General features: G+C 45.8%; 1 protein-coding gene across 1 annotated transcript; it reads right to left on the reverse strand.

Moving 5' to 3' along the window:
* Positions 1-1761: 1761 nt before the first annotated feature.
* On the reverse strand, positions 1762-15241 carry LOC133000381 (RNA-binding protein 38-like). The gene is made up of 4 exons (XM_061070303.1): positions 14797-15241; positions 12076-12199; positions 11115-11169; positions 1762-3507 (listed from the first exon to the last, which is right to left on the reverse strand). Exons 1-4 carry the CDS (start codon positions 15007-15009, stop codon positions 3165-3167), a joined length of 735 nt encoding a protein of 244 aa, XP_060926286.1. The 5' UTR covers positions 15010-15241; the 3' UTR covers positions 1762-3164.

The following is a 15241-nucleotide window of genomic DNA, read 5'->3' on the forward strand; positions in this document are numbered from 1 at the left end:
GTTATACTTTAGTATAAGTTTCACAAATCAAATAACAAAAATTATAATACTTATAAGGACTTTGAAATCATACTTATTAGGACTTTGAAAAGATTTCACAAGTAACTGTTTGTTCTGAAGAAAGAACACATGGACACAGAGGAAATTGACTCTTTTGCGGAGGAGGAAATGTCTGGCAGCTGTCGACTACAATGTTAGTTACAATGGTTTCATCTGTGTGACATTTAAAGGAGGATTGTAGTTCCTCAATAGACAATACGTTTGGTAATCAATACAAGTGTAACTGAAGTTCTTCTTTTGAGAGACTTCCCCCTAAAAATAGATTTTTCTTTATTCTTGTAAAATCATGCCATTTTTCTTCAATAGATAACATTTATTTTTTCATAATATTATGAGTTAAATCTCAATAACAATTTCATTCTTCTAATATTACAAACATTATTCACAATGTTTTACTTTTCTTCAACATGACCCTGACACTCTTGCATAGGTCTGAGACCAAATACATCAAGCCCCATCAACATCAATTGTGTTAATTGCTAATAATCGAATGCTTTGATGCTAACATGTTAAACTACTATGGTGAAAAGGGAGAAAACAAATACCCCCTGCTGAACATCACTATAGCAATGCCACTGTGAGCATGTTATCATGTTAACGTTAGCTTTAGCAGCTCAAAGCCCTTTCGTGGATTAGTCCAGCCTCACAAGCTTCTAACATGAGCGTCAGTCTTCTTGGGAGCGTCAGTCTTCTTGGGACAAACATGGGACTGAGGAAACCCAGCTGTGAGGGATCAGAATACAAAAATTACAGGTAACAAGACAGAGTGCACATGTAATTAAGTGCAGATTTTCATGAGTAAATAAGGTCTGAACAAAACAAGGCCCACAAAGCCATCTAATGAACTCAAAGCCATGTTGTAGATCATGACCATGTGCATCATACACAACCTGTGTCGAGCTTAATGATAATTGACATGTTTTTCTCTCTTTCTACCATCCCTGTGTTTTATTCTCTGGGGCCAAGTGCGGTTCAGCAGTGACACATCTTCCAAAGCTGATGTAAGCACAACGTGGAGGCGCTGCTGGGAAACGCAGCTCGCTGAGCTCCTCTGGAAAAGTGAAATAAAAAAGAAGTGACATGCAGCTCTGGTTAACGCAGCTTCAGACCTCTCAGAGAGCGTGTTGGCTGAGGGAACACCCAGCAGCCCTGGCAGGTGCTGCTGTTGTGGCTTGATAAGTCTGCCCCCCCCCCCCCCCCCCCCAGTGCAGAGCACACACTGCCTTGATAACAAGTAAACACGCACAAGTGAACCATCTCTGGCTCAGTTTTGCAGTGAGCACAGTGACATTGCAATAAAGCAGAACTGCAAACGCATATACTCACGTGGTTACATTTGGACTGATTATTTCTTGTTTTTCACTTTGTGAGTCTATTTGTGTGTGCGTCATCTGTCCTGGAGACACCCACTGCTGCAGCAACACACACGAGGTGACTGAGTGCTTTAACAGGTGGGTGGGTTTCTGTCCGACTGTCTGTGGACAGATTTCTCACCACAATAGTGTCAACAATGTTACACCATCCCGAAGCTTTACAGTTGATCAGCTGATATACAAATTAAATAATGCATTCCAAGATGGGTGTCATTCAACCGAGTACTCACTTAAGTATTGACAGGAGAGTAATTATCAGTGGGACCCAACATCCTTATGTTGATTTGAGCCTTTATTTAAACTGTCAAATAAGAAGTCAGGAAGCATGTTTAAGTACAAATTCTTTATTTATTTTTTTGGTATGGCTTCTTGGAAGGGACTGTAAAAGACATTTTTATTGAAAAAGTCTAGAGAATTTCTGATGCAACCAGTCGAGGATCTACAAACGAGCATCTACTGTAGTTCTGTGCACCGCAGCAAATCCATCAACATGGTGACAGGCGGGAAGAAAAGGAATACAACACCTGTGGATCTGCAGGTTCAATGACATCAGTGCCACAACTACAGTCGTTGTAACAAAACAAAACAAGCTATTTTAACTTAGTATCTCTTATAAATACCTACATATAAATATTGTTAATGTACTGGATGACTGAAAACATTTTAAAATGCTATACATGAATGTCCTTTTGAGGACAACAGTTCAATCTCAGTGAGAAAAGAAAAGAAAAAAATACACTGGTGTTTGAGCTCAGTGTCAGCTACCTTTCTACATCGATACACAGCGCTCCCACATACTGCACGTGATTATCTACATCCATCTGGAATGATCCAGACCCAGGTAGTGGAAAGATGAATGTAACTGACTGCTGAGGAGAGTTAGCAGTTACAAGGGGCTTCCCACACCTGGTTCTGTGATGGGGCTAGCGCTCGAGGAATCAAGAGATTCAAAAAGGTTCTCTCTTTTTTATTAAGGCCTCTTTAATTAAAACTAATAATAGGAAAAAAGGGAGTCCTGACATCAACCTCTCAAAACAATGTTGCTTCGACAGTTTTATTCCAAACCTTGCAATTTATTCCTTGAAGTGAAATCTCACGCCGGCCTCCTGAGTGGCGCTGAACGCTGGAGGCTTGTTCGTGAGGCAGTGCTCCACCTCACTGTGGATGTGGAGGCTTCTCAACCCCCCCGCCCTGCACCTCCACATCCACCCGAGACACCACGCAGCCGGGAGGAAAGCGGGTACTTCCTTTTACCAGACAGCTCGCCAATAATCAACATGTACCATGAATCTGACACAGAACTGATTGAGCCACAACCTGTGATACCATTTATAATAAATCGCATAGACACAAAAAAAAAGATGACAATGACAATAATACAATAATAAAAGGACAATAAAAATAATAATAATAATTAAAAATGAAGTGTCAGCTTCTGGAAGCCCTTGGAAGCCACCATATACTTAATGCTGCTTAGCATCCCCACCTGAACCTCCACAGTCCTCCGCTCCCCGGCCGCCCTCGTACCCTTTAAACAAATGAGCAGATGGCTCATCCTGATCGTATAGTGCAATAGTCCTACCCCCTTTTTTCCTGAAAGCCCCTGCTGACAACAGCCAGGTCACCCTGTAGGGTGTTTCACTATTGTCCGTTTAAACGTCAGCGACCATAACTCCCTCTTCCTCCTCTCCCTCCTCCACCACCCCCTCTCCTCTCAGCTTCCTCTCCAGCTCACTGCATGCGATCCGGCTGGATGTGGTGCTGGGGGGCGTAGTGCAGGAAGGCCGGGGCCTGGCCGGCAGCGGAGGCGAGGGTCGGGTGCACGTTGGCCGGGGCGGTGGCGGCGGCGGCCGGGCCGACGGAGGCCGTGGGGCTGGTGGTGTAGCTGTAGCCCATGAACCCTGCCGGGGAGGCGGCGTACGGGTACTGCTGCTCGAAGGCGGCCTGGGCGTACTGGGCGTAGGCCGAGCTGTAGTCCAGGTAGGGGCTGCTGCTGACGGAGCTGGAAACCTGACTGGGCAGCATCAGGCTGGGCTGCATGAAGGCCTGTGGGTAGACGTACTGCTGGGCCAACCTGCACAAAGACACAAAGACCAAACACGGGGGGTGGGTTAGACAGCAGCAGAGCAGAGAAATCCCCAGGCCTGGCTTCTATTGTTTACATTGCGCCCTGAGGGCAAGCGTGGGGGGAATATAAACTCTCTGTAGGTGTTCTGAACTTGGAGACGTCTCACACGGATCCACTGTTTTTAAAAATATTAAATAAACGAGAGGCAGGAGGTGAAGGTGACTCAACTCCCAGTTTGTGTCAGTTACAAAAACCTACAAAACCTGTTGGGTGGGGCCTCCTGAGGTAGACTGGTGGGGAGGAGCGGAGGGGGGGGGCGGATGATAGTCAGCCGTTACTGGCAGGTATTCAAACTCAGGCATCAGCAGAGTGTTTTAACAGCTGCTGCTCTTCACTCGTTGAACACACACACACACACACACACACACACACACACACACACACACACACACACACACACACACACACACACACACACACACACACACACACACACACACACACACACACACACACACACACACACACACACACACACACACACACACACACACACACACACACACACACACACACACACACACACACACACACACACACCATGAAGGTAGGGCAGAAGTTGCTCTCTCCTAGTTCTCGCTGGCTGTGTAAATCTCACAGACTGCTACAGGTGATGATGCTACAGCTGGGGGAGGTCTAATGTCGGCGGGGGAGCTCATCGGGCCTGGGTGGGGCTTTTCCGATGTAGCTGATTAAAGCGGGGGGGGGGGGGTCTGGGGGATTGTCCCGTGCTTTGCAACCCGATCCGTGGAGGATAGGGAAATGGACTTTCGATGAGCTTGTTTTTTAACTCAGGACTCGGAGTATCTCTCTTGAGATAATGTCATGGGCGGGTGGGCGAGTAAGGGGGGTAGAAAGAAAGAAATATTCCACAAAGAGGGGGATATCCAACTGTGATACTATACTTGTCAGAAAAACCTATATACACACGCACACCACACACACCAAGACAAAGACACATGGACTCTTCAGCTGCCTCTCAGTGCTGATAAACCTTTTTCATTGGCCGCGGTTAAATTTAAATCTTATGCTACATCCATATACTACGTTTTCAAATGAAAATGCTTCTAATCCGCTACAAATACACCTGGCGTACACATGACTCTAGAGTTTTAGAAAAAAATGACATTTGGAAACGATGACGTGGACTCTAACAGCCACTTGCTGAATGGGTGTGTTCAGTCATGATTTAGCCTTTGCTAATTCATCATGATACAACCTCTTACATCTGTAGGAGACGAGCTATTCCCAGTGTACACAAGTGGTCATGTGATATTTCAGATCCATTATTATAGAAACTGATATTGAGCCTAAACACTCCTGTGGACACAGATTGTTTTAGTTTAAAAATGCCATTTTGAAACAAAAACAAAGTTTGGATTTGTTTCGTCTGCCCCTGATAGATTCGGTCCATTAGAAGATCAGCAATAAGAGGCAGCCAAGGAGGCGACACAGCAAAAGATGGAAGCATGCATGGATAGGGATGTCATCATAAGAGAGACACACAGACACACACACCCACACACGTCCCCTAGCCCCTCTCTCTCTCTTTTCCCCAACCGCCCGCCCACACACACACACACACCAGTAACCACTGCAAACCCCAAACCATGCCATAATAGGGAAAGAGTCACACCGCAATCAACATAACCTCTTCAGTTCATATCACACAAGAGGGAAAAGATAAAAAAAAAAGGCACTTCAATCCATCACAGCACACGGCACTGCACTCTCAAGCCATCACTGGCACCTTGGTAGAGAGGCTGGTTGGGGGGGGGGGGGGGGGGGGAGAGAAGGGCACGGGACAGACAGACATTCTCTGTCTCAAACCGCCTCCTGCACTGTGGGGCATCTTCTGATCCTCTGCTGGGTCACTGGTCAGCTGGCGGCACAGAGCAACCGTGGCATGAGGACAGCAGTGATTATTGTCAGCAGCAACATGAACGTCTTATTGTGTCATCAAGTCAGTACAGGAAAATGGTTTTGTATTCATATAGAGCTTTTCTAGTCTCGGTGACCACTCGAAGCGCTTGACAGTACAGTTTTTACATTCACCCATTCACACACACATTCATACAGTGCATCTAATCGCAGCACGTTGTTATTCTATGGGTTCAGCATCTTGCCTGAGGACACTACGGCATGCAGATGGGTCAGACTGAGGATCGAACCGCCGACCTTCAGGTTGGAGGATGACCACTCTACCCCCTCAGCCACAGCCAATGTGTAATCTCCCGGTTAGATTTACAGAAAGTTAAGGAAACAGTCGCCCCCTTTGATACCCTGCATTACATAAACAACTGCATTGGTCCGATGTTTCACAGGCAAACGACGCAGCCAGAGATTCTCCGCTCAGATGCGGCCACAACAACACAGAAGTCTCTCAGCGCTCAGGTGAGAGGGGGGGGCACAGTAGGCAGAGGCAGGAAGCAATGTATACATTATTATTAACAGCACATCGACACAGGCATATGGCCTAAAGCTCTGGAACGCCGTTATCTATCAAAGTTGCCATCTTTATTGATGTTTTCTATGTGTATGGCTCCACGTCTTCATCCTGAGGTATTTGTAATCTCAGTTTTCTGTATGACGCGCACATTGTCTGCTGTATTCTCACAAGAGCTGATTCGGAAATTATCCAGTTTTTGAGGAACTGACATGAAAAACTCTTCAATGTCCGCAGCCACTGAGTCGGACTTCTGCATTCTCACATACAGCACCTCTGGATAAGTCCGGGAGATTAACTGCAGTTCAGGTTATGTCTGAAAGCCTCTTCAGCCTGAACAGATAGAACCAGACAACAGTGGCATGGAACAAGGAAGCATAAGCAAATGAAGGCAACCCCCCCCCCATGGGCTCAAGCTACACTCTGCCCTCGCAGTGCTATTGAGCTACTTACAAAGAGTCATTCACTCTCGCACACGGCTTCCAAAGATAACCATACATTAATGCTGCAGGGCATATGTGCCTACACTCCCATCCTGTATAATGCGCCTGTCTTTTTCATGGCCTCGGCCTTGTGTCGCCGACCGCATTTTGCTCCTAATCTGGGCTCAACATCAAGTGACCTTGTGGAGGTAAAGCGGAATAAAAAATAATGTAAATACCATGAGCCTAAAGGGAGTTAGAGGAGAGACAAAGCGTTCCTGTATCCTGGCTTGTGTCAGGGCAACAAGAGATGGAGATGTTAGCTGGACATTCAGCTTTTATCTAACAAGGCAAAAAAAGGAGAGGGAATAGGGTTGCAAAGGGGCGGAAACTTTCCGGTAAATTTCCGGAAACTTTCGGAAACTGTCCATGGGAAGTTAAGCTCGGGAATTTTGGGAATTTTGAAAAAAAAAAAAAAAAAAGCTAATTAAACGCTGAGCAATAAAAACATCATTCAAAACTCTATTTTAAAGATGTATGCAATGCAGCACACGCTGCACGTTGAATTTCAACCCTCCACTGTGCATTCTTCCATCACATGCACAGATAACTCCCAGCATCCTTCACTCTACAGCAGGGCTACTGAGGCCTGCTGTAGTGTGCAGGACTAGTCAGGTAAGTTTCAATGATATTACTGGGAAAATATATTAGCATGCTGATTGAGGATTGTTCATCTGTTCATCTAGCCTATTTCCATTTATTTATCCATCAATTGTAAAATATATTTACAGACGATTCCAATTGTTTGGCTAACTATCTATATCTCTGGCATTGCATTAGTGTTTTTTTACAAACTTTTTTCTCATCTTATTCTACAGAACAATGCCACCTGCACTCTCTCATGTGTGGAGACATTGCACCCCATCCAATGTAGAAGGAAAGGCTGTGTACATTTGCAAATACTGTGCAAAGACCTATGTTAAGAATGACAACGATGCAGAAACATATAGTCAAGTGCCCAAAGTTTCCTCAGGGCTCAAATCAGCCTATAACAAAACAAAATGTTTATATTTATGTCTGTATATGACAAGGTAAATACAGTTAGTATAAATTACCTACAACATTTCCAGTTTATTCCCATATATTCTCATGGAAAGTTTCCAAGTTTGAATATTCCCGGAATTTTGCAACCCTAATAGGGAATATGGCAAGATGGGGACAGTGGGCATGCCCCCGGGGCCACAGAGATGCCAGATGATAAGTGGATTGTGGGTCTGTCACCGGGGGGGGGGGGATGTGGATGACAGCCAGTAGATCATAGGTCAGCTGGATTTGTGCTGACCGCCAGTCTGTGTGTGTGTTTGACATGGTGCCACTCTAAGGAAGGCGGGCCCGGACACGGGAGAGTGACGCATTCACCGAGAAACAAAATCCACCGACAGACAGAGAGCGGTTAACCTTTACAGAATCCAGACCAGAGGATTCCACATTAAAGAAGAAGGCTACATGATGAGCAGATGTGAAAGGCCGGGGCGATACCGCACCAAGCAGCGAAATAGTTCTACACGATAACACAATCGACCTTCGGCGCGTGACTCACTGCAACACAAAGTGTGAAGAGAGACGCGAGCGGCCTGGGTCGGGGGGGGAATTAAAAACCGTCTAACAAACACTTCCATGAGGATTTGATACCGCACCCCCCCCCCCACTGCTCTTTGTTCCAGGGGATTGAGAATATTCTGTATGAGCGGGAGGAGGAGAAACATGTGTTTTGTTTGACACCTGTAGGTGTGTTTCCAAGGGAGCACACAGCCTCATTAAGCATTAGTCCCAGAACACACCCCTAGATACCCCCCCCCCAATCTCCTCTTTAAACCCCCACCTCCCCCTCTCTCTCTCTCTCACAGAGGTGTCAGCTTCCTGTGATTCTCTGATTTCAGTTAAAAACACTGTATGGGGGATAAAAAAAAAAAAAAGGACGACTAGACGTGGGAAAGCGGCTCGACTGTGTGTGGAGTGGAGGAGGCGATACATGAAGGGAGACGAATCTGCGAGTGCACCGACAATTCCTCCCCCTCCTCCCCTCCCCACCAAAAACAATGTTCCTGGCCCCTGTGACCCCCTCTGGCCCTCAAAGTATACAGCATCTGCTGACCACAGCTACACACACACACACACACACACATTCACAGCAGCGAGTCTGGACCAGCACATGTGAGGATTTCAAATTGGACATTCTGAGAATCAAAAGGTTATTGCTAATAATCTGTATGAAGGCCTAATATATATATACCTCTACTATATATCATAGCATATTATATCATACTCTTTGTATATTCTTTGTATATATAAGTCTATATACACATATTTATACATGTGTACATGTTATTATTATTATTATTATATATACTGTTGCTGCCATTATTACTATATACTGCTATTATATTGGTATAATTACTATCATATATAGATATATATTATTTTATATTATTCTTTCTACCTCAATATTTTTTTATTTTATTCTATTGTATTGTATTTTATTGTATTCAAATATACCGGCTGCTATGACGACTTATTATCCCTTCGGGGATGAATAAAGTAATCTATCTATCTATCTAATATGTAGCTAAAACTACTCCTATCTATATCTGGTTAAGAGTTCAGTCAGACACGTAGAGAAACTAAAATTTGAAATCCTCACACACACCACCACTACACGCAATGCATTGTCCAAAAAAATCCTACTTCAGAGCATGTCCTCACACCACATGTTGTCAAGGGGTCTGGGGGGGGGGGAGAGGGGCTGGAAGAAAAGCCACTTGTGCACTTGGCATGTTGGGCAGGCCTGCGTCTGTCACCCGCCATACAGACGGGAACTCAGAGAAAGGCAGACAGGTGCTCTGTGTGCCTCTTATACGTCTCTGGGGTGGTGGTCATGGAAGATTAAGGGGGGGTGTAAAAGGCTGTAACACGAGCCAGCACCTGTCAGACACATGCAGCACTGTGCTCCACATGTCAAGCTCTTGGGGTTTCTCTACCGTCCACACTCGCTGTGGGAGCAGGAGCTTGGACGACATCAGTGTCCTCAGTGGAGTCTGAGGGGACATGTCCCCGGTGGACCCCTGGATTCATCATTCAGATGCAGCATGGCCTTACGGAGGAGGTATGGCTGGTTTGAGACTCTTATTTTTGGGTTCACTAAAGCACCAAATGTCTCTGATTTAGTCAATGTCCCAGTGGACCGTCTCTGGGATTTCCCTGGAACTCACAGGCTCAGAAATCACACACTCTATAAGGCTGCATCTACTGATTACTTATATTAATATGCACGTTGTGGCTTTACTAACTCGAGGGTTTCCTCCATGACAAACACCATCTCATCTTAAAACAAAATATATTCTATTTTAAATTGTTGTTGTTTAACCACATATATGTGAACAAACTGATCGTAAGGGGAGTAAGTTTCTCGAAGACTTACCCCCTGCCACATAATGTCAATATATTTCTTAAGTAAACACAATATCCCAATCAATTCCCCTTTCTACTGGTAAAAAAAACACAAACACCGACTAACATCTGGTGTTTGTTTGCAATGGGAATGGCTCAAATCTATATTAAATCCCAGTTAAATTACACAGTTTTAAATTGGCTCGGCAGCGCTGGAACCTTGACACCTGGTTGAACGAGCCAATCTGGCAAGACGGCAAAGTGAGAGAGCGCCTCCCTTGCCGATGAGTCATGTGATGGACGCACCGGGGAGGAAACAGAGGCAACTTCCTCAACTGGCAACGGGGGATGAGTCACACATTAGCAGGTTTACACGCAGTGCGTAGACCCACTTAATTGTGGTGAAAAGAAGTTTTCACTATAAAAAGCCTGACACAATTAAAAATGCCCATCAAAAATGTCCAATGTCTCAAGGGTGATTTACTGGTTTTGGGGTAATTAATCCCCAAAAAGAACTACTACTACAATAAAAGTCTGTAAAGTTCTGTAACCAAGTCTGGCAGATGTTTGGCACATTTGGTCAAAAAATTACTTCTATAATCAACTGTTCAAGTTAGTTATCTAGATTTTCTGTGAACCAGCTAATCTACCAGTCACAACCATATCTTAATGTAGAAATGTAGCTAAGTAGAACTGTGGGACAACATCTTAACTACTTCATAATGATGAGTGGACTTCTCCTGGGGTTCCAGTCCTCCACAGATCAGAGTTTAAGCATGTTGAAAAAAATGAATGGTGGTGAGCTGCAGCTGGAGGGCTGATATCTGAGAGCTGCAGGGGATGAGGAGTCATTACTGCAGTGAAATGCTCATTAGCTGCTCGGCAGACCGCGGCGGCTGGACTCTATCCCGGCTGTTTCTACAACACAAGCCACTTCTGGAAAAGCCTTCTCTGTGACGGAGCCCACTCAGGCAGGTACGCGAGTCAAATGGCCCCTGACAGAAGTTTAACGCTGGTGTCACACATTCACTTCAGGAATGCTCTTCTATTATCACAGATACGCGAGCCATCGAAACTCAAATATTCCAAGGAACTACTTGTGGAGTTGCACGCGGTCACAGAAACTGACATGTACTTTCCAGAGGCCCCGGTTTGTCGGATTAATAGCCGGGCTAGTGGTGTCCCGCAGAGCGTAACACAAGAGAACACAACAAGCGCCCACACTCCCGCTCACTTACCCATACTGCCTCTGGATGAGTGCTGGGTGAATGGGCTGCACTCCGATGGATATGCCTGGAAGATAGGAGGCCGGCTGTCAGACACACATTTGCATTTACAGAGGAGGACCGGAGAACAATCCACAGAGGGCAGCGAGACGCAGACAGAGTCGGTTTCAAATCCACACAGAATGGAACAACGGTTTCAAATGTGCAACAAACAACAATAAAGGCATGTGTGTAGTGTTACTTAGTATGTTAATATAAAAGTTGCAGTATATGGGCAGAATGGATTGTGAGCCAACACTGTGTCACACACACTAAATGGTAATCTTGGGGGATGAGACAAAACCAGTAGAAACTTAAGTGAGGCTTCAGGAGGTGATTTATGACCTGGTGCAGGCAGAGACATCAGTTACGTGACGTTGATTAAGATGGAACCAGCGGACATTTTTACATGTGATCTGGGGATGTAAGCTAGTGTACCCATTTTGGTAAAGAACTGGAACATGTGAGTAAATGGCTGGGGGTGGCGGTACCTGTATTACCAAGACTTTGTTTGTTAGGGGATCAAACAGAAATTCCAAATATATCTAAATATGATCGGGTAGTTTTAAAGGTCGGGATGGTCACAGCTGCTCGAACAATTCTTAGAGTATGGAAAAGTACAGTTGCCTGGGACTGTATTTTTTTTGTAGATAGGGCATTTGGAAATTTTGAGACATGGTGCTGGATGTACATTCTGGTTGTTTCAAGAAAAAACAAAAAAAGAAAATATCGATTTGCAAGAGGCCTTTGTATATATGGTTGTATGATGGGTATACTGTCTGTTGATGCTGTTATAAATGTTGTTTTTTGAGTTTGATTGTATGTTTTTAGACACATGAATAAATAAAAAACTTTAATGACAAAAAAAGATGGAGCCAGCAGGATTTTACTGACTTTCTTGATGACTCGACTGAAACGTGAACAAATATCTCACCCGTCTGTATGCTGCGCGGCTTGGCGCCCAGGTACGCCAGGTTGACGTTGGCCTTCCTGCCGTCGATGATGGGGTTGGGATCCTTGCAGGCTCGCTCGGCCGCTCCTCTGTCCGTCATGGTCACCTAGGCAACAGAGGCAGGCATTTCAACACGGGCCTCACAAGCAAAAAGGAAATAAAACAAACCAGCGTCTCACGTTACCAAACGGAGAGCAGCGTGGCGTTGCCGGCTGATGGCGTGTGTCACATATTTAACAAAACAAGAACAACACGCATAAAAACCAGACAGTTGGTCTTATAACCCCCCCCCCCCCCCCCTGCAGGCTTCCCACTGTTATGATTCGGTTTCTGTGGTGAAGAGGGCAAACAAACAAACAAAGCACAATGATCAGCTTTGCAAAATGTCCGCAGCAGCAGCAGCAGCCGGCCGCTCGACTGCCACTCAGCCCCGGGCAGTAGCTGCTGAAAAAATGGATCTGAGGAGGAGAGCCACACAAGGAGCTTATCTAATTAGGGACAAAATATTAAGGAGATTGGCATTAGTCTGCCCCCCCCCTCTCTCTCTCTCTCCCTCCTGGCATTAGACGAGCCCTTCTGCTTGGAGTGCCACGTTCTGCCAACTCAGAGGGTTCAGTCACCTCCGAGTGCGGCCCGAGCCACGGATGTAGGCCACGGCTCGCATTGTTGTTTTTTTTGTTTTATTTAAAAACCGGTACCCTTCTCTTCATGGAGGAAGTATGGAGAACAAAGCCCACTCCAGGGTCTGGGTTGTGAACACAGGAAGGGAGGCGAGGCGGTGTTTACACTGCGAAGAGCCGCTGCTGTGGGGGGAGAGGGGGGGTTCTGCTAATCCACCAATGAAGTGTGTTTAGAAAATAGGTGCGCTCAGCTTTTGGGATGCCCTCCCCCCTTCCCTCCCTCCCTCCCTCCAGCTACCCATCCAACTGGAACACTCAGAAACAGAATTAACAGGTCGAGAGAAAAAAACACACAAAGTGCTGATCGTCTCACTACTACAGGTTTGTGTGTTTCCTCCTCAGCAGCACCCCCCATCGCCCGGAGCCTGTCGAACCTGAATCACCAGCCTCACTACGCAGCCGTTGGACAGCGTCTTCACTCCCAGAGCAGCTTCTCCTCTGGATCACAGAGCTGATGTGTAAACACCGAGAGCAATTGTCCTACAATTCCGCCACTTGAAAGTAAACATGCACACATTTTAAGTTTTCCATTCCTTCTTTGGCCCGATGGTGCATTAGTGCAGATGTGTCTGGTAAATATTTGCATTTCTTGCGCCGCTTCTGTTCTTTGTGTCACAGAGAGAATGGTGGTCTTTATCCTGCCCCGGGAACCAGATAAGTCACTTATTGGTACAGATTTAAATTATACACTGGAAGGGGTCCTGGGATGTTTGTCATTAATCTGACAGCAGCAGTGGCCAAGGATCAAGTTGTGAGTAATGTAGCATTAAACTTATTCCCCACTCTTCACTAAGAGGTGAAATCAGATGGCTGACCGCAGAGCATAAACAACCTGGTGTGTGTTTTGTAAGTTTATGACACTAGCTGTGAAGGCTTGGCCTGTCCGCAGCCTCAGAGACAAAAGATCAGAGAAGTTTAACATCAATTTGTAAAAAACAGGAGAGCCCACGTGAAGATCTTGGAGATTCTCACTCAGCAGTGAAGACTTGATCTAAATCCTGTTTCAATGGAGGGCAGAGGGTCAACCCCCCCACTGACACGCACGGCTTCGGCTCACCTGTCAACAGGGAAATGTGGTGCACAGCCCTTTCTCATTGTTTGAAATGAATCCACTCATGCAATTCATTTCTAAATTACCAAAGAACTTTGTTCCCATTACAGAGCCTGGCCAATGTCGATTATTTGGAGGCTGATGGTAAAACCCATATTAGGGCTGGGTTAGATATCGATGTGATGGCCTTCATATGTAAGGATATTTGACAGTTTAACCATAAGCTTTATCATTAATAACCATAATTTACCAGAAAACTCAAATATACAGATCTTTAAAATAAGGAACATGCAATTTTATATAAAAAATTAAATCTTTTCTGCTTCATATATTCCGTAAATCAAGAGTTTTCATGTTGGATAACATATTCCAATACCAGTATGTCCAACAAAGGCAAATATTAACGATAGTTCCAGCTAACCCACATATTGCTCGGGCTCTAGAGCATCAAATACTAAAATAAGTTGGATCACTGCCTATTGGACCACATGCAGATATATGATTGGACTCGACTACATCACTTATTATAACACACACTCACACATACTTCCAGAGGCCTAAGACTGGGTTACTGAGGGGTGACTGGGTTAGAGGGGGTGGTGAGGGGTTCATCGGGAGGTTTAGGGGGGGGGGGGGGGGGGGGGGGGGGGGGTGAGGACATCAGACATATGTTGAAATATAATCTTCTTAGTTACCCATCAACTTGTGTGATCCTCCATCCTCATTAGGCTGAAATAACAGGCAACCAGGGGGGGTCTAGTACCTCTGACATATACCATGTGTGTCGATGATTATAGGAGCATATAATGACGTCAGGTGCATACAGTTGTCATGGAGAGATAATCCTTCTAGGGATGATTTAACAGAGGAACTTGGCCTGATGGTGAGAATAAGGCTGACATCTAGCTGGTTTAGAAGTTGTGTGTGTGTGTGTGTGTGTGTGTGTGTGTGTGTGTGTGTGTGTGCACTTACAAAGCCGTATCCCCGGGACTTGCCGGTCTGCCGGTCGGTGATCACCACCGCCTCGTCGATGTCCCCGAAGCTCTCGAAGTACTTCCGGAGGGAGGAGTCGTTGGTGTGGTACGGCAGCCCGCCGACGAAGATCTTGGTGAAGGTGGTGTCTTTCTGCAGCGCGGGGGGGTGCATGGCTTCCAGGGCTCCGTTCACCAGCTGGTGCAGGAGCATCGGGTCGGGAGGATCACTCACACACACTCACACACAGACACACACTCACTCACACACTCACACACTCACTGAGCGACCGTCACAGCTTTAATCAGCAGCAGCGTCCCAGCATCAGTGCGATCACACACACAGACACACACAGACCCACACACACGCACTGTTTCCTCTGTGGAAGTTAGGAACAACCTGATGACACACACAGCGATCACTCCGCCGGGGCGCACACTGACGA

Source organism: Limanda limanda, chromosome 4, assembly GCF_963576545.1.
Source record: "Limanda limanda chromosome 4, fLimLim1.1, whole genome shotgun sequence".
NCBI lineage: Eukaryota > Metazoa > Chordata > Actinopteri > Pleuronectiformes > Pleuronectidae > Limanda > Limanda limanda.

Excerpts from the sequence above, each read along its gene's own strand:
- LOC133000381 (XM_061070303.1), bottom strand. The coding sequence starts at position 15,009 with ATGCTCCTGCACCAGCTGGTGAACGGAGCCCTGGAAGCCATGCACCCC. Across the intron at positions 12,200-14,796 it reads AGTCCCGGGGATACGGCTTT|GTGACCATGACGGACAGAGG; the intron begins GTAAGTGCACAC and ends TCTGTTGCCTAG. Across the intron at positions 11,170-12,075 it reads GCCGCGCAGCATACAGACGG|GCATATCCATCGGAGTGCAG; the intron begins GTGAGATATTTG and ends CCTATCTTCCAG.